General features: G+C 53.1%; 1 protein-coding gene across 3 annotated transcripts in view; it reads right to left on the bottom strand.

The window, feature by feature from the left end:
- Window positions 1-1,094: 1,094 nt before the first annotated feature.
- The window catches only part of NMT1 (N-myristoyltransferase 1), a 32,029-nt gene continuing 10,511 nt past the window's right edge, over window positions 1,095-22,612 (bottom strand). Inside the window, exons 2-13 of one of the 3 annotated variants that reach the window (XR_003607476.2) lie at window positions 21,528-21,636; window positions 18,329-18,473; window positions 13,343-13,461; window positions 12,325-12,416; window positions 11,376-11,492; window positions 10,415-10,585; window positions 9,506-9,614; window positions 7,143-7,313; window positions 6,358-6,525; window positions 5,188-5,325; window positions 2,281-4,527; window positions 1,095-2,190 (exon numbers count right to left, since the gene is read on the bottom strand). Coding sequence is in view for 1 of the 3 variants with exons in the window: in XM_028092724.2 (XP_027948525.1) it covers window positions 4,507-4,527; window positions 5,188-5,325; window positions 6,358-6,525; window positions 7,143-7,313; window positions 9,506-9,614; window positions 10,415-10,585; window positions 11,376-11,492; window positions 12,325-12,416; window positions 13,343-13,461; window positions 18,329-18,473; window positions 21,528-21,636 (1,360 nt within the window). In the remaining 2 variants the exon portion in view is untranslated. Of the gene's footprint in view, window positions 4,528-5,187; window positions 5,326-6,011; window positions 6,134-6,357; window positions 6,526-7,142; window positions 7,314-9,505; window positions 9,615-10,414; window positions 10,586-11,375; window positions 11,493-12,324; window positions 12,417-13,342; window positions 13,462-18,328; window positions 18,474-21,527; window positions 21,637-22,612 lie in introns of those variants that run through there. The other 2 variants (XM_028092724.2, XR_003607477.2) reach the window with 2 other exon arrangements.

Here is a 22,612-nt window from a genome sequence, read left to right on the forward strand (position 1 = left end):
TACGGGGGGACACAGAGCAGCAGTTCGAGTCGTCCCAGCCCCACAGGGCCAGCTCTGCTCGGGGCCCGGGTGAGGGTCCCGTGTCAGGTGAGCGCTGGAGCCCTGGCTGAGCGCCCCCAACCCCATCCTGCTTCTTTTCTCTGGTTTGGTAAAGCACGAGGAAGCGTTTCCTGCTAGGGTGAGAGCCCCAACGCTGGGAAGTGGGCCTTGGAAGGGCAAGTCTGCAGTGCAGGAAAACGGGTGGTGGAAGGTGGAGGCAAAGAAGTCACTTGTAACTGCAGAGGTCCCACCCACAAGGCTGTGTTCTCAGCCCAAATCTAAGGCTGGGGATGAAGACCTGAGCCTTCAGGGGCTAGAGTGACTGGCGGGCGAGGGGAGAGACAAAGGGGCTGGTTTAGGAGGGGCCTCACAGATGATCCTGGGGGGACGTCCTGTGTCCTCAGGCTGCAGCCCAGTTCCCTGGAAAGGGGCTCCCTCGGAGGCACCAGCCATGGGGTGCCCGAAAGCGGCACGGGGTCGGGGAATGGATGAGAAGCTCCAGAGGAAGAGAACGGGCGGGTGAATGCAAAGTCTAAATGCAGTTACTGGGGCCCTTCCTTGGAGACCCGGTTCGGTAGGTGTGCAGTGGGGCCTGGTGACCAGCAGTGTTCAAAAGCACCCCCTCGGGCCCAACAGGACCAGCGGGGAGATGGGGCATGTGGACGGGCGGGACGTGGCAGCGCCTGGGTGCTCCCTCAGAGAGGCCGCAGGTGCCCCGCACCGAGGGGTGCTCGCTCCCGGCCGCCGAAGCCCGGGACTGGCGCCACTGCCAAGGTGCCCTGCTGTTGGCCCGGGGCCCGGTGGCTCCTCTCACACGGAGTGAACCTGGGTCAGCCCCGGCCCCTCGCCCCGGGATGGGAGAAATTAGGGGAAAAGTGCCAATTCTGCCCTGAAGAGAGAACCTTGCCAAAGGACAGTACTCCAAAGCTGCCTCCACGGAACGCGCACCCTTGCGGGGGCCCTGCTGCCCTCGGAGAGGGTGCTCCAGCCCAGGCCAGGGAACCCCGTTGATGCCTCTGCCACCTGCTGACCCGAGGAATGAGAGGGCTGGGAGATTTGGTTCAGCTGCTTCCTTTATTAGAAACAAGTGAGATGTAACCGGTGGGACTACAATGCATTTGGTACCTCCTCCCCGATCCGGGAAATGGATGCCCCTCCCACGGCCCCCGCGAAAAGCCCAGACAAAAGGGAAGCCTCCCCCTTCTCTGTTCCCAGGTTCGGCACACCTTGCCGGCAGTATCTTTGAATTTAATTGAATGAGACTGTCCCGCACAAGCTCCCAGGGGGATAGCCCGTTGGCAGGCCTGCCTTCACTTTGCAGTAGGGCGAAACCAAAGACGACCTGCATCTCCTCTGGTTCGGGGGCAGGCGGGCCAGGCCACAAGAAGGCTGCCGCCTGGGTGGGTAGGCACTGGCCGAGGATGTGCTCGTTCCCCTCCCCTGGACTGACAGTCAGGTCCTTACCCTCTCCCAGATGGCAGCATCGTGAAGCTACCCAGACCTCTGGGCCGTCCTTTCAGCTGGTTAAATGCTGGTCATCTTTGGGCAAAGAATTCAGACCACAGGGACCCCCACACCTGGGCTTCAGTGAGCCAGCAAGGAAGGGGATCAATGGCAGTTAGATGAGAGTTGCAGGCAAGGCCTGAATTTCCCATAAACTGGGTGTTGAGGTGGCTTGGTGTGGGCCAGCCTCCAAACCAGACATCAGCATCTTTGAAAGTAGGCATGGGGGTGGGGGAGCCCTAGGTACACCTCCACCCAGAGCTGAGGCCTCCTTTCTACCCAGCTCTTTCCCCACAAGAGATCAGAGGCCGTGGGAATGTGCCAAGGGGTCAAATGTAGAGTCAATCCAAAGGCAGGAAGTAAACGTCTGGAAACGTGGAGTCCAAAAACCCAGTGGTGCCAGCAAGGAGTACTGGTGGCAGAGGGTGAGGGCCGTGCCGGGGAGGCCCTCCAACCACAGCTGCCTGAGGCAGGTCCCAGGTGAAGAACTTGGGAGGCCCCAGGGTCGGTCCCTTGTTTGGTTCACGCCAGCCATGGCTCCACCATCCGGCGGGGCTCCTTGTGGGGAGGCCCTGAACCCCGAGCAATGGTTCTCTCTGAGCTCTCTGACCTGAAGTCCTGGCAAAGGTGGAGTGAAGAACCTGGGAACTGTTTGGACAAAAAAGAGACTAAGAGCAGGCACCAAGCTGACTCCTGCAGACCGGCGAGGCAGTGCTGCGGGCTGGGCAGGATCCCTACCGTGACACAATAGCAGAGTCCAGGGAGCAGGCCACACGGTCTTGGAGGGAGACACGGGGGCCTTTCCGGGAGATCTGTTTCTTCTAGAGCAGCCACAGACTCACAGTTTCCATCCTGTGACGTGGGTCAACCGAGGCAAAGCTCACTCCAGGGACTGTGGTGCACCCCCAATCTCAGCAACGGCTTGGCCCGTACCTGGCCCAGAGCTGACCAAGCCAAGGACAGGAAGCCTTTCCAAGTTCCAGGTCCTGCCCAAGGTAGGAAAGTCGGGCACTTTGTTCTTTGATATCCTCAGATGCATGCACAGGGTAAGCTGCTCTGGGAGTTTGGGGTGCTGGGTGTCTGTGAGGCTGTAAAGGCAAGCCCCTGTCTCTCCGACTCCTCCCGTCTGTAGAACGCAGTGCACATCTTGCTAAGAACAGCAGCTTCTTTGGTCTGGGTATCTTGGAGTCAAGGAGTCAAAGGCAGCCACAATCGCTGGGGCATGCAGTTTGCAGCACGGGGACAATGGGGAGAAGGGAGGCCCCTAGCGGCTGCTGATGAGAATGCAGGACAGTGGAGTCGCGGGCTCCAGCAGCGGTCTACAGAGTCCAGCCCAAGCACAGGTCCCTCCAGCTCTGGGGACTCTGCACATTTAGCCTCTGGCAAACCCGAAGCCCAAAACTCCGCTCTGTTAGCCTGCAGAGCAGGGCTTCAGTCAGTGGGAACTGGCCAAACCTGGCCTCCTGGCTAAGGCTTCCTCCCCCTGCAGGCAGGTTTTGGAAAGCAGCCAGGAAACCCGCTCACACACACGCCCCACTCTCCCTCCGTTTACCTTCTCCTCGAGCAAAGTTCCATATGAGCTGGCACGGCGCTTTCTGACAATTCCACAGCCCAATCCTCCCCAAGCTACCTGGCTTGAGCACAGCGGAGAAAGGCCTACACGGACAGCCACGGGACCTGAGGCTCCATCACTTTTGGGGAGACTGACAGCATCATTAACCATCACCAACCACCACCACAAAAATCCACAAAACATCATCAGCAAAAATCAGACTCACACCACGGCGACACGCGATCATTTCTGCCATCAAATCCAGATCACTGTCTGGCCACCGCTCCTCGCTACCACTTGCAGGCTGCGCATCTTTGAAAGGAGCACAAGAGATGGCTAATGGATCGGAAGGCACAGGCCAGGGGCTGGCGGCTGAAGGGGTTTGGGTATGGTCCCCACGCCATCCTTGACCAGCCACCCTAGGGCTATCAGGGCGCTGGCTCTTGGCTCTCAGACGAGCTCAGCAGGGATTGCACTGGTAGGGTCTCCACAATGTGGTCCCAGATGCTACAAGGAGGTCAAAAGTCCCCTTCAAACTGCCAGTCACCCCAGGCAGTGGAAAATCAATGTCATGTGGGACTCATCCCTCTAAGGTTGGTAACAACAGCTGGCTAAAGAGCCCTTTAAAATCAGTTGGCAGGATGACTTCCCACAGGGAGCAGGGCGAGGATGGAAGAAGGGACCCAAAGATGGTCCCCACTGGCCAGTGACAGAATGCAGAAAAGGCCTGGTCCCTGCAGGACAGCCTGGCTAGGGTCGGCCCATCTAGGACTTCACCTGCGGTTCTGCGAGCTCTGGGCCTGCCCTCCACTTTTCCCTGCCTTCTCAAAGCTAATCATTCCAGCCCATCCAGAAGGGGGATGGAGAAGATCCCCCACATCCTCTTTCTCCGGCTCCCCCAAGAAAAGTCAATGCCCGCTTTCAGAACAAAACAATTCACTGGACCAATGTGTTTGTCTGCCACTGTCCTTGGATTCTAATTCTGAGGAATGACCTGGATTCAGTTTTTCATTAGAGACTGAACATCCTTGTACATTTGGAACATGAAAGATATTTAAAATATTTATATATATATATAATATATATATATACTTTTATTATTCACCCGTTAACTCCATAATATGCCAATCACGAGCTAGTTTTCAGCAGTTACATTCCCTTGATCACGGCTGCAGAAGGATGTGATTAATTGGAAAACAGGGAGACCAGAGACACGGCCGGAGGTGACAATGCGCAGCCTACGCCATTGCAATACAATTGTCAAGTTCAGTGGCGGTTTGGTAAAGCCGGTTCAGTTCTGTTCCCTTTGCCAGGGATTCTCACGTTTGTGAAAATTGGACCAACAAGTGGTGGGGTTCCATTTCCTGGTTTGACTTCTCAGTGGCTTTATCCAGAATCTCACTGGCAACTGATTACTGTAACACCAGCCCAACCTAGGAGAGCCAACGGGGAGAGGCGGAGTTGAGCTGACAGTTGGCCCGAGTCTGTCCCCCTCCCCTCTCCCTCCACCGCCCCCCCCCCCCGCCACTTCAGAAGTCCCACAGGACTGAGCCTGCACAGGGCCACTGGGCTGTGGGAGCGGGCTCACTCGACCTCTACAAGGGGCTTCCTACATCCATCAGATCCTTCAAGAAAACAACCGCCAGCAACCTGAGCATCGCTAGTCCCAAGGCCTCTCTCCAGCTCGTCTGTCACTTATTCTGTAAATCCTGATGATACCACAGCCTGGAGCTGCCCTCTGGAGCTGACAGAGGAAGGGCTGAGGATCACGCTGGGCTGAGGGCAGGAGCCCAGCAGAGGAAACCCCGCAGATCCTTAGACTAGAACCTTTCTGGCCAAGGGCGGGCATCTGGACTTGCAGTTCCCTGAGGCGGTCCCCAGTGCCCTGCTGAGGTGGCTCACCTCGTGGGGAAAGAAGCCGGAGACAAGCTTCCTGCTTTTGGGTGGCTCTGGGGCCTGTTCCCTCTGCCACCCTCACACCAGCTGCTGAAGGGGAATGCGGACCCCTGCCACTGCTGGGGCTCAGACCCGTGGCCCCATTCTCTGCTGGGGACACGAACCCCCTGAGCCCAGCCGCACTCGCACGGACATACCTTCTCTGCTCCCATGCTGGGGCATTTCCAATTGTAAAGGTAATACTGCAGGTTGCCGTCCCCTATGCCAAACTTGAGCTTCTCCAGGAAGGTTTTGTTCTCCATGAGATCCAGTGCATTGAACACGTCGAACCCTTTCTGCGGGGCAGCGGGGAGAAACAGGGACAGGTGAAGAGGGGGAAAGCTGCCTTGCCCTCATGCCTGGTTCTATCACATCCCAACCTACGGCGCAGGCAGCCGGGAGAACACTCTCCCTTCGGAAGCCCCGGCTGCATCCGCGTTAGAGCCAAGCTCCAGTCAGCACCTCTCTCCAGGGGTGGTTCTCATGCCTCTCCGAACGCCACCCCACCTGGCCTCTAGTGGCCCACCGAGTGCATCCGTGTGTCCTCAGTGTCCAGGTCACTGCTCCTGTGGCTCCAGGTTAGGCCTCCCCAAAACACTGGTCACTGGCACAGTCTTCTCTGGAGACCAAGCCCCGAAGCACCTCCTCTGAGAAGCTGGCTCCCATCAGCGGCTCGCGTCTGTGCTGCCCCTTCACTCCCTGACACCCCAGCTACTTGGCCTCTGCTGTGTACCCTGCGCCTGTACGGCAGCTGATACGCTGCTCTCAGACCGTGACAGACACTTCCTAAAGCTCACCCAGGTGACCAGAAGGTCTTGCAGGGCACAGGATGACCTGGCCACCATCCGGCCGGCCCATGCGGACTCGCGTCAGTTCGGGCAGGACCCACGACGAAGGGCTGACTGACGCCGACCTCTTCGGGGGTCAGAGAGGCCTGGGCCCCACCCCCCATGCCCTACAGTCAGCCGCTCCAGTGACTCACCACGACAGAGACCAATCTCCCCATTCCCACGCTGGGGAAGTCGTAAGGAGAACCCCTTTACTCCCGGAGCAGGCCTGGCTATTCAGGCTCCTTGGCAGCGCCGCCCGTGAGAACGAAACTCACTGAAATAAACCAGGAGTTCAGTGCCTTCACTTCACGTGGATGCTCCCTGCTCCCTCCTAGCTTTAGGCTGCTGGCTGAGAAGTGCTGGGCCCCTTCCTACGCGGAGCGGGAGGCCGAGGAGGGCTGGAAGCCTCGGCGCACAGGCAGCTGGGCTCCCCGCTGCCCCCGCTGCCCCCACTGCCCCGTCCCCACGCATCTCTGGACCCTCCGGTCTGCTCCTCACCATTTTGGCGAGAACAAGGGCATCGCTCATGAGGTCTAGAAGAGGGGTCTGGGTGTGGACGTTGTAGAAAGAATAAGCAGCCTTTAGACTCTTGTGGGTCGGATGGTTCATGATGGTGGAGGGAAGCGTATAAAAGCTCAGGAAGTCTGTCACCTCACCATTTGCGTTCTGCGGGGAAAACAACACTAGGAGGCAATGTCGCGCACGCACGGGGACCCTGCCATCTGGGAGCGGCATGTTTCCTACTGCTCCCCCACCACCCCCAGCAGCTCTGCCCCCCAAGATGACTGGGTACACACCGAAACAGGGCGTGCAGGCAGGAGAGAAGGCACTGGCCCAGGGCACTTGAGGACAGAGCCAGGAGGAGAATCCAGGCCAGACTGCGGGCTGACCCTGCCGAGCCCCCTCCCTGCGCCTCGTCAGGGGCTCCTTGCAGCTCACATCCCCGCAGACTGCCACTGACCCCTGGCTGGCACTACCACAAGCACGGCAGGCGAGGCTCAGAGGCTTACCCAAGGAAGAGGAGCCCAGTTCTCTCTACTCCTAGTCCCCCCACCCCGGGGACTGCGGGTAGGGGCAGAGGCAAGAAGGGCTCATGCCAAGTCCAGAGGGTATCCTGTTAGCAAGTACAACTTCCTGTCTGCAGGGAGGATCGAGCAAGGAGGGTCCAGGAAGTCTAGGGGGCCAACACTGCCATCAGTCGGGTCTTTGGTCCCCGAGCATGGGGAACCTAGCCACTGGAGGAGAATGCCTCTCAGGGACCCAGGACACCCCTCCCCACTCACCTCCACCACGAAAGTGTCGATGATATTCTCCTGGGGGTAAAACCAGTGCTCCACCTCCTCCTGGCTCATGACTGGTGTGAGGTGAAACTGCTTCAGGTACCTGGTGAGGAGCTGGTGCACTACTGGAATGTCCTTTTTTTCCATTGGTCGCAGCCCAGCTGTCTTGGGCGTCTGGAAGGCGGACAGACGAGACGGTATCAGGTGTGCTGAGCATGAGCCTCTTGACTCCCTCTCAAGTCCTGAGGGCACCGGAAACTCGACACTGTCTCCCTTCCTACCCCAACCCTGGAGGCATCCACCCTGGGCAGTGGCCACCCTGGGCAGTGGTCTCTCACTCTTGGTCCCCACGCACTCAGGCGCGAGTCCTGCCTCGTCAGTGTCTTCAGCCCTCTCCCTCCTAGTGAAGGCCACCCTCTCTGGCTGAGGCTATTGCTGCAATCTCTTATCCACGTGGCCCAGGCCACCGCAAGAAAACACAACCCAGAGCGCCCCTCCCTTGCTCTAAACTCCCTAACACGGAGCAGAAGACCTTCCACGCTCTGGACCAGCTGGCAGCTCTGACTGTCCTTTCTGTCCCTCTAGCCTAGCAGGTCTCAACGGGGGTGACCCTGAGAATATGACTATACTCCAGGACATCTTCGGTTGTCACAACTAGAAGGGGTGCTATCGACATCTAACGGGTAGAAGCCAAAGAAACTACCAAACGTCTTATAATGAACAAGACAGTCCCCATGACAGAATTACCCAGCCCCAAATGTTAACGGTGCCATGAGGGAGCAAAACCCTCATGGATGTGCTGGGGTGGGCCCAGGCCCAGGCTACTCGTCGACCTGGCAAAGCCCTTCTTGGCTCCTCTCCTCCGAACCCCCACTACCTTGTCCCACCGAGCTGTGGCTGATCTCCCATGCTGGTCTCTCTCCTCTAGACTAGGAGAGCCCTTCACAGACCAGCTCCTTGCCTAGGCATGTTGGAACTCCCAGGCCCAGCAGAGTCTACACCCGAGGCCCACTCTGTCTGTGTGCTCAGACCCTGCCACACCAGTCTGCCTCCAGCCGGGCCTGCTGCATGTTAAATTCTGAAGAAAAGCACCAAACTCCTGGGACTTCATCTTAAACCAGGATCCCACCCCACAGCTGCTTTTTCTTAAGAAAGGCTTCAGTGGAATGAACCCATGTGATGCTCTGGAGTAAATCCTGGGGCTGACAGAACATCCCCAAAGGCTCAAGACACAAAGGCGGGGTCAGCCGAATCTGAAAGCAGGGTGGAGTTACAGTTTATATACCTCAGTCACTGTGTGATTCAACTGCTTCCCTGTGTAGAAACTGCTTTTAAAAGAGCCGTTCCAGGACCACAGCCACCCAAATTCCTCCCTAAGCCTGATGTCTCCAGGGAATACTTACTGACCTCATTTCTACATGGCAGCAGCTCCCACAAGGACACCTCGAATCCTGCACTGAAAGGGGCTCTCACCCACAGGCGGGGAGATCCAGAGACATTCCTCTGGGCTACGACACTGCTTTAAGAATGCTACCTGTCTAGAACTCAGGAACAAATCTGTCTTTACAACAGGAGGAGACACCCATCACAGCCCCCCCCCGCAAATCTGTTTTTTGGGGCAGTATCTAACTGTCACAGTCTCTCAAAACAGGACACGGCTGACCCGGACCCAGTGCTGGACCAGCCCGACCCCAGGGTGATTAAGCCAGTCTGGTGGCTGACGAAGGCAAGCGGGCACCAGTAACTGCGCTGACCCTGGAAGCTCTGCGGGAGGACAAGCGACTTTCAGGTCATTAGGATCCTGAGACCAGGCGCAAGTGGAGAATGAGGAACAGCATTTCTTTCTTTGGAAAATTAGATAAACTGAGACCCAGAACAGAAAACCAGCTCACTCCAGGCTGCCTACTCCTTCACCGGCCAAATCTGGACTGGGGGACTGGGATTAGAAACCTGGGCGCCCCTCACAGGCTGGCGTCACCCCTCCTTTCCCCAACCGAGGCCTGGCAGACGCTCTGTAGCTTATTTACATGGGCTCTGGGTGATGTTGCGGCTCAGTGAGCAGGTTTATCTATTTATGCCCCGCCTGGGCTGCAGTCACAAAGAAGAGGTGTCCTCTGAGCTCATCAACAGATGACACGGAAGCTAGCCCAGGTGCAGATGCAAGAGAACTGAGAAAGTCAAAATAAAATAAAATCCTTGCTATAGACAGCAGAGACAACAGAGACAGAAAGTCGAGGGGTTAGGAAACTCTGAGTTGGGTCACTTTTCTGATGCCCCCGCCCTGCCCAAGCTTGATGCGTTCCTGCTGAGGGCCCAGCTCTCAGCCAATCCCGCCCCCCGCCCATCGCCCCCACAGCACCACTGGCCTCTGGCAGTCGGTAGAGCTTCATGGTACGCTGCATGGTCATGTTTCTGCTCAGGTGGGAGAACTTCACTTCAATGAGCTTCCGTGGGTTTAGGGACCGATGCCAGTACCTGTGGGGGACACAAATGTCCTGTCCTCAGAGGATTCTGACAAGTCCCGCTGAGAGCGAAGGCATGGAGCTCTCCAGATGGCCAGCAGGTGGCGGGAGAGACACGCCAGGCCCCAGGAGCGCCAGTGCCGGTGGTGGGCTCTCCAATGGTCCCCCAGTAAATGCAGGGCTGCCACAGCTCTTCCCGAATTTTCTATTTTTCTTTCCCAAATTCTAAAAGCCAAGTCCACGAAAAGACTTGTAGTTCTCAGAATGTGCACCCTCGTCCTCCCTCCCCCACTGCACGTGCCTGGTGTTTCACTTCTGACGTTCTCGAGGCAGAGACTGTTCAGTTCCTTCAAACAACTTTCTGAGGCAGAGGCGGTCCCTGGTCACCCAGGTGTCAAACACGTTCTCTTTGGCCCACAGAATATTCAAAATAAAATTGAGCCAACCACTTAAAACTCTTAGACATTTACCATCAAAACCCAGATTTGGGCTGGTCCTTAAAAACTACCACAAAACCCCAGCGGAATGACCTCCCATTTCCAAAAGGCAGGAATCAGTGGGAGCGGAGGGTGGCTGACCCCTCTGGACAGGGCACCCACTCTCCAGTCTGTTCCTACAAACTCCCCCTTCACTCTTCCGTGCTCCCCCCCGCCCCGGCTCCTGTGGGCAGCCACCAGCCATCTCGTCAGACAGGAGAGAAGCAGGACGCTCTCGGGCATGCAACGACTGAGGGCCAGAGCTGCGACTCAGCACACAAGCTCCCGGCAAGAGCAGGCACACCAGGACTTCAAGTGCCCCGCAAGAGATCTCTACCTGCAGGTGCCCACAGGCTTTGGTAATACCACCCCGGCAGTGTAAACAGCTTGGAAAATGCCCTCCAGGTGAACTCGCCGGGTTATCTCCCGGATCAAGACCGGAGCCACCCTCTTGGAGCGCAGCTTCTTGTGGACACACAGGAAGTTGATCTCCACCATCTTCTTCTCTCTGGAGAGAAAGGAAAAACCCCCAGTACCCAGCTTTTAACGGGGAAGGTAATCCCTTCAAGACCCAGGAGCCACCACGTAGGGAGGGGGGCCTTCAGTTGAGGCTTGCGTTCTGCCGCCACCTGCAGCCAGCAGCTGGTACTTGGGGTCCCCCCCGGGCCCGCTGCACCAGGCAAGGAACCCACTCCTTTCAGCCAGACCCCACGTTCAAAAGTAGGTGAGACTCAAGCCAACTCCTTTATTTGGCAGCATCACCAGGATCTGCCTGGTGAATCCCCACCAGCAGGATGGGGGAGTCCCACCTGCACCTGGCAGGGTACCTCAGACTAAGTCAAGGGCTATCCTGGAATTTCAAGGGTTCTGACTCCCACAAGAATCCCAGGCCTATAAGCCCAGAAGACTGTGGCGGATGGCTCTGATGTTTCCAGGGAAAATGAAGAGCAGAGCTCAGAGGCCCCACGACTGTTCGGATGTTGAGTCACACTGGCTTGGGCCCACTTATGAAGCTGCTCAAGTGCACAACCGTGTGACAGGTGTTATAAGTGCAAACACGGGGCCCCTGTGCAGGTAGCATACTGGCCCTGATGGTGGACCCCATCCAGCCCAGATCGCGAACAAGAGAACCAGCAGCAACTCTGAGCAAAAGAGACGGTTCCTGTCATGAATTTCTATTCCCAGGACCTGAGTTCCTTCCCTTCACCTTTTCTTTCGTGAAGGTATGTGCATCTTTTCTACCCTGCTACCAGACCAAGGAGGATGGCAGCGATGTGGGGAGTGGCGCTGGTGCTTACGTGTCATAGATGTGGATGTTCGCCGGGATGGCACTGATGAACCCAACCAGTTTCCGACTCGAGACCACTCGAACCCCACAGTGCCACTGGGGGAGCCAGCCAGGTGGTCGGAGAGCCCTAGAAGAGAGACAGTAACCACTGACCGGCGCACCGGGCAGACAGCTTGCACACCATAGCCGAGTCTGTTCTCACCTCCTGCTCCACCTCCCTGGAGGTTAAGAGCTAATTCTTCTCTTTAGGGCTAAGCCCTCCCGGACACACATGGGGTCGAGCCAGAGCCCCTTCCTGCTGCTCAGCCCACCTCGCCTACTCACCCACCCAATTCAAGGCTGTCATACTGAGGACTCTGCAACCGATCGAATTTCTTTGTGCTTGCTCACTTTGCTAGCTTAAGCCAGATGACCGGCTCAGCGTCCAAGGGGTCCCATGGTTGTGAATCGATCATGGAGCCCCGGGAGCTCTGGTTTCCCCCCGCCCTCCGGGCACCTTCATCCCCTCTTTCTGCCTGCCCAGTCTTCCCTTTCAGGCAGTCCCTCTCCAGTTCAGCCTCATTGCCTCTACATTCCTGGATACTCAACATGCGCTGGGATGCTGGAGGGCTCAGCCAAGAAGGGCCATTTTCAGATAACCAAGCACATTCAGGAACTGGACAGAGAATGACTCTTCTTTCTTTTGAAATTTCCTCCCGCCTTCCCTTCTTACACCAAGTCACCATATAACACATGATCTCTTCTTCTGGGGACCGATGCCGTCAAGGCCTCCCTCACCCAGTCATTCCACCTTAAGTAAGATTTCGATTCTTAGCTCCCCTGGAAACAACTTTCCTTCAGGTGTGGGAACTCAAAATGGACACCCTAATTTGCCATTCGAAGGCTGGTTCTTAGCAGGGATGAGAAAGTGGGCCCACCCCACGCCCCGCCCGAGCCGCCAGGAAGGCCTCGTGGCTCACCAGAGCAGGAAGTCCGGGGAGTAGTCGAACCGGAACATATTGTCGTCGTCCTCCACGTAGTTCTCATTCAGGAGGCCGTAGAGCTCTTTCAGCTGCAGAGACGCAAGCAGCTGCTTCAGAGCCACCGGCCATGGGCGGGAGAGGCAACCCCACCTCCCTGCAGCTCTAAGCTTTCCAGAAGGACAAGGCAAACTATGAAAAACCATGTTTCATCTCATAAATCCTTTTCGCTACGGGCATGGCAGGGACTCTTTTGGAACAAAGCACCCTAGTGGTACGAGGAAACCGAGCCACCGAGAGGCAGAGTGGCAGACTTCAGTACATACAGTGGCAGAGCAAGAATGTCATCCAACTAACCAGCCGCTCCATCGTTAAGACAGGGAACAAATGAACAGATGAACAAGACAAACAAATGCATGGCAGAAAGATATCGCCTTGGGGAGCTACAGAGCTTAACTCTCAATCTGCCTGAGAAGCCAGGTGCTATTTAATTCGGCATCTTGGGCGGCACCTGGCTGGCTCGGTTGGTGAAGCATGTGACTCTTGATCTTGGGTTGGTGAGTTTGAGCCCCACAATGGGCGAAGAGATGACTTAAAAAGTAAAATCTTTTTTTTTTTTTTTTAAGATTTTATTTATTTGACAGAGAGAGAGAGAATGAGAGAGTGAGAGAGGGAACACAAGCAGGGGGAGTGGGAGAGGGAGAAGAAGCAGGCTTCCCACGGAGCCGGATGCGGGGCTTGGTCATGACCTGAGCTGAAGGCAGACGCTCAACGACTGAGCCACCCAGATGCCCCCAAAAATAAAATCTTAAAAAAAAAAAAGTGGCATCTTGGGCAGGCCTCAGAGGCCAAAAGATAGGGAGCCAAGGTGGGGTATGTGTGTGTCTGCTCCAACCTGCTTGGATCAGCTCTCAAGAGAGTCCTTAAGGAAGGCCTGGGTAGCGTCTGTCTCCATATGATGGCAGGGCTCACTGAAAGTGGCACCCAACCGCACTGCGGCCTGCCCAGGCCTACTCACCACACCACGGTCCCCCAGGTCCAAGGCATCCCAGGTGAAGCCCTGGGGCAGGGTGTAGGGCTCCTGGCGGATGTTGTCTTTGTCAGGCTCCACGGGCCCATGGGTGTTCACCACTTCTCCTGGAAGAAGAGCAGAGCTGTGAGCCTCACCCTCTGTCTCGGCACAGGGGTGGGGTGGGGTGGCGTGGGGGTGGGGAAGAGGGAGGGAAGGGGCTCAGCTCCAACATCGACCACAGCAAATTCCTCCTGTCCCTAGGAGCCCTCTGTCTGAAGAACACTCTGTGCTTGGCAACTGCAGACCATCTCTCCAGCTACCCTGAGTCCCCAACTGAGAGCGAACTCGTAGCAAAGCCTCAGAACAATCACTAAGATCCAAGGTAGCTGGTTTTTTGGAAATTCTTTTAAATCTCCCTTTGGTTACTAAATGGCAAACATTCATCTTGACTAATTTGGCTTCCTGCCTCCCGGCTGGTATAAAAACAACCGTCATGGTCCTGGCCCAGGCCCATCAACCTGGATGGATTTATAAGGAGTTGCAACAAGGCTGCTTTTGTGTCAACAGCAACAACAATGTACTGGGCCCATTGCTGAACCAGATGATGCCATCAAGGCGCCAGGCTCAATCCCGGCCCGGCCAGCCTTGGCTTTCAGCAATGTGGGCCAGTTAACCGCTGCTGCCAACTTGGTTCCTCGGTGCTTACGGAGTCCTACAAGCGTCTTTAGCCTAAATCACTGAATCTACATGATGCTGCCGGGAAGTTACCCTCTGACACAATATCTCCACCCTGGACAGACGCCCCTCCTCTATGGAGTGCGTGGACAGTGCTCGGGGGCACTCAGATGATACAGCCCTAATGCCCTCGCACAGCCAAACTGGACTCATGTGATACATGTGAACAAATCGATCACTTAATTGTGGCCCTTGGAATGATGTGGTTTCCACAGTTCGCTTGTTCACATTCACACTTGTAAGAACGCAATGTTTAGTACATTTTGAAAACTGCCTTCGAAAGGGACCCACTCAGTACACTGCTTTGCTCCCAGCATCAGGCTCTGTACACACTCGGCACTCAATTCAGGCTTTTACTGACTTGCAGACCCGTGGCCCAAACACGTCATTCTAATGTGTTAAAGGCAGAGGTAACAGATCCATGGGGCAGGTGTAATGGAAGAGACCACCTCAGGCTATGAGCTGAGGACAACACCGTTAGGACTGACCATCCCACTCTCTCTCACTCAGGACATGTACCAAGAACCAACCTGCACCAGGCATTGTGCACAAGCATACAGCGGGGAAAAGACAGGGTCCTGTCCCCACAAGATGGACCATTTTCTGGGGAAGTATTTAATAAGTACTAGGGGTCACAAACTGGAAAATGCAGGCAACAATGGGGACACATAGCAAGGAAGCAACCAGCGACCTCCAATTAACCACCTGGCTTCCCAGGAAGTTTGCTTGGGAAAGAGGTTATATTTTTCTTCCCTAGTTTAGAAACCAGCCTTTTGATTTATTCATAAAATAGCCCTTATGAATTAATTTAATGTCAATCAATCTACTTCCAATCCACTGCCATGTGAAATGTTTAGAGCCTACAAAGCCAAGAGGGCTGGCTAGACCCTTGGAAAGTTCCAAGGATCTCCCTGCTAGTCTTGTGGAGGTGCTGGTCAGTTCCCTGCCTTGTACTGAACTTATACCTTTTCCAAAATACATTTAACCTCCTCCTTCTTATTTTTTCCTAAATGATCTCCATGGGCAAGATACTGGTAGTCTTCCCCACTATACTACAATCATCTCAAGGCTGAATCTTTTTCCTTAGGCTGGTTACTAGGCCCTCCATGCAAGGAGCATTTCCATTCACTCCTTCACCACGTGTTCATGGAAGCCCAGAGCGCAGGAGTTCTGGGGCGGGAGCTGGTGAATGGGATGGCACATCCCTCATCATCATGGGCACCCAAAAGACAGGTGGGCAGGCACCTGCTCCCCAGCAGGATGAGGGCCCCTGACCTCATGATAAGCCAGCTCTCCTATGTCATCTCAAGGCTGTTTGATATCTGCAAGACACAGCTGACAAAGCAGAGTTCCAGGACACAACGAAAAAACTGACACCACTTTCAACAAGTTCACAGTCTGGGGTGCCAACGGAGCTGAGGAGCGGCCCTAGGCTCCTGCACTGTCCTCCGGTCAGCGCCCAGCATCACCACTTCTGCCTGCGCGGAGAGGGTCTTCACCTTCACAGGGTTCTTGAGCGCCTCGCCTCCTGCTGCGCAGATGTGGGAGACTGCCAGACAATGGTGCGGGTACAGCCAATGATTACTAGGCTACCTGGACCCAGTAACCGATTAAAGATGCTGGGAACTTTAAAAACCCTGGACTTTAAGAGGGTTTCATTCTGTACACTCTCCCCCCAAAAATTCTCTCCTCCTTCCAACATCAAAGATCCAAAACAACGCACCACAGCAACTGTGAAAGACTTGGAAGCAAAGAATGTGAGATCTGGAAGACTTTAAAGCAAACGGAGAGGACAAGGAAGAGAGTGAGAGTGGGGAGGCTTCCCAGAAAAACCACGTACAAGTCTGAGCTCTCCCTTGGGGAGCAGTTACTTGTACAAACGAATCTAAGAGTGGCAAAATTCCAAACCACGGAGGGGATCAAAAGTTTATCTGGGAACAGAACTGTGCATATATTTGGGAACACAGAACTGTCACTGTCACACAGCCTAAAACAGCTGCTGTTCAGAAGGCCCTTCGATGGCGACTTTAGGACTGTAAACTTCTAAAAAATTCCAGGTCTCTTCAGTGGAATACAACCGAATCACACCTCTCCCAACAAGGTGGGGAGTAAACAGGACACTTGATAGGCTTCATGGCCACCGGTACCATCTCCCACCACTGGTAGGAAAAATCATGGCAAGAAGCTGTAAGTGGCACTGCTCCGAGGAGAACTAGGCTGGGGCCTCAGCCACGCGGACCAAATGAAGCCTCCAACGTGCTGCTCTCTGCCGGCTGCCTCACGAAAACAACGGAAGCCTTCCTCTGGGCCTGACCGCGGACCTGAAAGGCAGACTGGTCAGGTGCTCAGAGCAACAGCCCTCCCCCCAGGGCCCCACACCACACATGGCCCAGGAGGCACATCCAGAAGAAATACAGCTGAGCTCGTTCCACTTTCCCGAGGGCGTCGGGGCTCCTACAGCACCTGTGTGGCTTTCTCACAAACTTTCTGACAACAGAACTGGAGCACTCTCTACATTTACATAGAGTACCTGGACTGATGAGGAACAGAAGTCCATGGACCCCAATTCATCTCTATGAAGAATGGAGCTAAGTTACCCATTTGCAAATTCTTAATGAAAAATAAAATTGGACCAAAAACCCCAAAACCCATCTGAAAACTGGGCCAAGATGCCTGGCAGCACCACAAAATGCCTCACCAAGCATTTCACTTTGAGGGAGAGCGTGTTGCTCTCGACATTCTTCCTGCTCCTTGGCGGGGAGTGGTCAATGGGACTCATTCCTGGTAATGCCCTACTAACAGCATTACTGTGACCCAAAGCCTTGCTGGAGGGCTTAGCCAGTGGGCCTAGGACCTGGCTGACCTGGGCAGCCTGACAGACAAGGCAGATGGGTCGGGCCAGGGTTCTGGAATAGCGCCGGCTGCCGAATCACCACTCCTCACATCTAGGCAGTGCTTGCTTCTGGATTGTGACTGAGCTGTCCAAGAACTGCATCTGCTCTAGAGCAGTGTCTGAAACCTGCAAAGTGGACACAAATGCCCTCCAGGTTCCGATTCTACAGGTCTGAGGTGGGGCCTGAGAATTTGCATGTCTATAAGCTCTTAGGCAATGCCCACCCTGCTGGTCTGAGGACCACGCTTTGAGTAGTACTGCCCAATTATCACAGAGACCCCACCTCTGGAATAGATCATCTCTGTGGGCGTAACTGCTCCTCTCCCCTCTCCAGTCTTTGGCCCTGCCCTGCCCCCGCCCCCCGCAAACATTCTGGAAAAGACCAGTCACTTATGTTTGGTATCTGAACGCATGTCTTCTCAGCACACTTTCTCAGTCACAGAGAAAATAGGCATTGGGCCATCAATAGGTCCAGAATCATGGTGCAACCGCTCCAGAAATTTTCTGTCAACAGTGACATCTGAAGTTAGCCATCAACATTAGCTGTGGCTCAATCTCAGCAGGCATCTCTAACTCTACTATGTCGGTCTCTCTAAAATCCTTTGAGTTTTCCTGCTTGTCCCATCCCTTTAAGAGCTCAGTACAGCTTTTTTAAAGGGTGCCAAACAGACCTGCACAGGGCATTCCCGGGGTTGAGCCATCACTGTTAAGCAAAATGTCAAGTTACGTGTAGTTGGGAAGCATGCACTGGCTGAGAGACAAAGGGAAAGGGCTTGGGGGGGGGGGCGGTGCCTGGGTGTCTCAGTTGGTTAAGCATGTGCCTTTAGCTCAGGTGATGATCTCAGGGTCCTGGGATCAAGCCCCACATAGGGCTCCCTGCTCAGCAGGGAGTCTGCTGCTTCTTCTCCCTCTGCTCCTCCCCACTGCTTGTGCCCTCTCCCTCTCTCAAATAAATAAAGTAAAATCTTAAAAAAAAAAAAAAAAGGGGGGAAAGGGCTGGGGACTTAGCCCACCCCAGGGCCAGACATCTGCCCGATAAACAAGAAGGTCTCTCTACAAAATCTCTGTGGGAAGACAGACCCGTGGGCACACAACCCCACTCGGCCTGTTTTTCTTTGTAGATTTGTAGTAGATGATGATGGACTAAAGGAATCAGTACTTGTTCTCAGTATGTACTCCTGTGAAACAGTAAGGTCCCTGAGCATTAGTGTTTTCTATACAGCATTTTTAGGACCACCCTCTAAAAATAACCACCAAGGAACGCCAGGACTCTACCACCTTCCCCCTACAAATTCGGTGTGGCACCCGAAACACAGCTAAGACACATCCTTCCCCATCGCCTGGGGAAGAAAGCACATACATACCCAGTTTGGGGACAGGCTGCGTGTCCCAGAACTGGTAGCTTCGCTTGCTAGCCTCCTCCATGGTTTTGGCAGGCCCCTGACCCACTGAGAACAGTTCAATGGCCTTCTGTATTTCCTGGATCCTCTCGGCTGGCAAAGAGTTCATCTGGATGAGATAAAGTTGGGGAGAGAAAAGGCTCATTATGTTAATAAGCACTTTTGATTAATCACAAGTATAAGAGTTAAGGGGTGCAACTTAAGGAAGGGGTATGGTTCCTCCATCCCAAACCCAGAGGTCAGATGTCATATGACAACCAGAGAAAGAGCGGTTGGCGATGGGCTCTCTGAAGGGTGGGTGCTTCCTACGGGGTTTCTCCTTCTTAGCCTCATGATGTTTGGTTGCAAAAGGAATACATGCTCAGTGTAAAATTTCAAACAATGCAGAAATATATACTACATATAGAAAGTAAACACCCAGCAATCCCGCCCCTTAAATATAATCCTTATCATCAACAGTCTTAATTTAGGAGGTGTAGGGTGAGAAGAGGCAAAAATAATTTCAGACTTTTTTGCATGCAAGCTCCAAGCACACACACGCACAATTTTCAAAAAACTAGAATTGGTCATATGGTATTATTCTACATGCTGTTCTTCCTTAAACACTAAGTCTTAGGGATGCCTGGGTGGCTCGGTCGGTTAAGCGGCTGCCTTTGGCTCAGGGCAAGATCCCAGGGTCCTGGGATCAAGCCCCACATTGGGCTCCTTGCTCAGTGCCCTTGCCCTCTCCCTCTGCCTGACACTCCCCCTGCTTGTGCTGTTTCTCTGACAAATAAAATCTTAAAAAAATAGAAAACACTATGTCTTAGAGACCCTTCCATGTGGACACGCAGCCCTGCTCATCCGAACTGAGTCCACTTTGTGGACAGACCACAATATATTCAGCAAGTCCCTCGCTGATGGGCATTTTCGTGATTTTGTTCTTCAGCTTTACAAAAAATGCCATAATGAACTTTCTTGTACATCTATTCTTGCTCACTGGGATATGTATTCCCGCCAGATAAAGTCTAAGAAAGAGATTTTCTGGGTCAAAGGATATGCACATTTGAAATTGTAATGGATATTGTCAATTTGCTCTCTAAAATGGGAATATCGATTAATAATCCAAAGAACACTGTGTTCATTTACTTAGTATGAGTTAATAACCCAGTGAGCACGTGTTTCTCCTGACCCTCATCATTAGATTTACCAAATCTTAAACTCTACTAATCTAGGAGGAAAAAAATATATTAATTTTTTTGTCAATTTATCTTTTCATATACTGATTGAACATGTATTTTTAATTGTGTAAACTGCCTACTCTTTTCATTATTTTAAATTGGCTGATTCAAATACTACAAATATTTTCCCAGTCTGTTATCTTTTTAACTTCTACAGAGATTATTTAAATTTGTCAATTTTTCTTTTATGACTTCCAGGTCTTATGTCAGGCTTACAATTATCTAAAAATACTCATAATTTCTCCTGGTATTTTTACTGTACCATTTTCTTAAATTTAGATTGAGAAGGACAGGGAGAACATAAACTAACATGTTTACATTGCTTATTCCTGGGAGGTAGGACAAGGGATTTTTTCTTCCTCTTGTTAAGTTTTTCCTAAATTCTTGACAATTGAACTGCACCCCTCTCACAAAGAGGGAAAGGGAGGCTATGTAAATGGTATTTTGTTAAATGTTTCTAATTCCAAAGTGAACCATTCTGACACATGCTAGAGCTCAAATACCTGTGAAGTCTTCCGAATACCCACCCCCAGACAAACTCATGAAACAAGTAAAAGTCTCTAAAGCCAAAGCATGGGCTTGGGCTAGAATCCCTGACCCAATGACCTGGCTGAGCCATTGCTCTCATCTTTAAATTATTTTTTTTTTAAGTAGGCTCTATGTCCAACGTGGGGCTCAAACTCTCAACTCCTAGATCAAAGTTGCATGCTCAGGGCCCTAGGTGGCTTAGTCGGTTAAGTGTCTGCCTTCAGCTCAGGTTATAATCCCGGAGTCCTGGGACTGAGTCCTGGGATTGAGTCCTGGGATCGAGCCCCAGGTTGAGCTCCCTGCTCAGCGGGGTATCTGCTTCTCCTTCTTCCTCTGCGCCTTCCCCTGCTTGTGTGCACACGTGCTCTCTCAAATAAATAAAATCTTAGAAAAAAAAAAAAAAGAGTTGCATGCTCTACCACCTGAGCCAGGTAGGCACCCCACTGCTCGCATCTTTAAAATGAAGAAGACCCCTTCCTCCCTGGTAGGGATGTTGAAGGTTTAGGATGGATTTAAATGAAGTGCCTGGCAAGAACCTGGCCGACATGGTGGTCAATAATGGTGTTTGATTTTATTTTTTTCCCTGTAGGGGATTTAATATTGAGAACAGTAAAAAAAGCACTTGAAGTCATTTCTCAACAAGGTAGGAGATTCAAGCTGGAGTACAACATTTGTGGCATAAAACAAAGTGTGGGTATACTGGAGTGAGACTGGATTTCTTGTGAGGCTTAGACACTGTGCTAGAGGTAATTCTGAGAGGGATTATATGTTCAAGCTTCTCCTGGGGTCTACTCTGAAGGGGGCAGCACTTAACCTGAAAGAAAAGGTTTTCTTTGTTAAATGTACAAAACAAACCAATCCCTCCCCATACTTCCGGGTTTCAGGTCAGTGTGTCAGTCTTAGGTCGTCTGGTCTAGGCCAGTGGTTCTCAGCTGTGGAGCTCAGCAGTGCACTCTGTGTGACCCGCGCGGTTTCCAGTGCAAGGACTATGGCAATCAGAGAATGCTTGCAATACATAAAGGGTGGCCTTAAAAAGAGCAGGCCTTTTCTTCTCCCCGTGGCGGGGACTCAAGTCAGAAAGGACGGAGAACCACTGCTCTAGGCGGCAGGGGCCGTCAAGCGGGATCGCTCTCAGGCGCCTCACACAGCACCACATGCAGCCCTGTACCTGTGTGTACTGAGGGGGCAACGTGCTCAGGAGACAGTGTCTAACCTGCTGTGGCTCTTAAGGTACCGAGAGCAGTCTCATCACCTAGGTCTAGGGCAGCAGAGGGCCGCAGAGGGGTCCAACTCCTCCATCTTGAAGTAATACCAGTGGAGATGGTCAATCTGAATTGTTCCTATACATTGACCCCCAAACTCTCTCCTCTGAAAAAGCAACTCTCAGTCACACGAAAACAGAGCCTCCTTGTTACCTTCACAGGCTGATCCTGGGCTGAATCTGTCTCACTGCCTTTCTCTTTCTTCTTTTTTTGTTTCTTTTTCTTCTTTTTGGCTCCAGTGTCATTGGCTGGACTCAAACCACTGTTAAGACAAAGTAAATACTGATGCAGGGTTTTTAAAAAATCATCTGTTTTGAGCTACACTGACAAAGAGCTTTCTGTGAAGCCCGATCTTCCTTGATCAGGCCTGTTGGCTTCAGAAGACGACTGGAGAATCCAGGCCCCAGAGGGGCATCTGGAGGACACCACCAAACGCGGCTCCCCTCACTCCCACCAGCTCGGGGGGGTGAGAGTAGGGTGGGAGGGGGCCTGTGCCAGAAATGTCCTATTTGTTTGGAAAGAACCTTTCAATTCTTGCTTGTATTTGATGTTTATTTTCTTCCGATTGCTAGAGTGCTGTAACCAAAGGCGAATGACAATTGGTAACAGGGCATTCCTACCACCACCACTTCCTTAGAGCCCTGAATTTAAAATGATGACAGCCCAAAGCAGTCTTTTTGGACACCCTTCCTCATCCCCACTCCCACTCTCCCAGTGCATCAGGTTTAGTGAAATTCCCCAGCTGGATCTAAAGCTCAAGGCAGTACTGCAAAGGGAGGAAGAAAGGAGGAAAAAGGCAGTTTCACATTGCCGCGATCTGTGTCCAAGCTAGTGAAACAGTTGTGAGCACTGCCGAAATCAAGCCTGCAGGACCTAGGGCGACTGTCAGCTGGCTCAGACCCGGTGATCGCCACAGGCAAAACCCAGTACCTGGGATCTGGGGAAAAGAACAGTGAAGCACCCACCCACTCCTGCCACAAAGCGACTACATGAAGCGTGCCTGTGAGCCCAGTAAAGGGGAGAGGCCCTCTGCATGACACACCCCACGAATGCAGCAAAAAACAGTCTCGTAGCCATATCTGAACGTCTCCTACAGCCTTTTATTATGGTTTTCTGAGGTCTCTCAACATCTTTACTGAGACACCAATCATATTATACTGTGTTTCCTTCACATTTTCCATTCATTTGCTCCCTTTTCCCAATTCTTGTTGATTTCTGGGTTTCCTTTATTTTACCTT

Source organism: Eumetopias jubatus, unplaced genomic scaffold, assembly GCF_037043125.1.
Source record: "Eumetopias jubatus isolate StellerSeaLion01/CBP00866 unplaced genomic scaffold, mEumJub1_p1.0 scaffold_10, whole genome shotgun sequence".
NCBI classification, from domain to species: domain Eukaryota; kingdom Metazoa; phylum Chordata; class Mammalia; order Carnivora; family Otariidae; genus Eumetopias; species Eumetopias jubatus.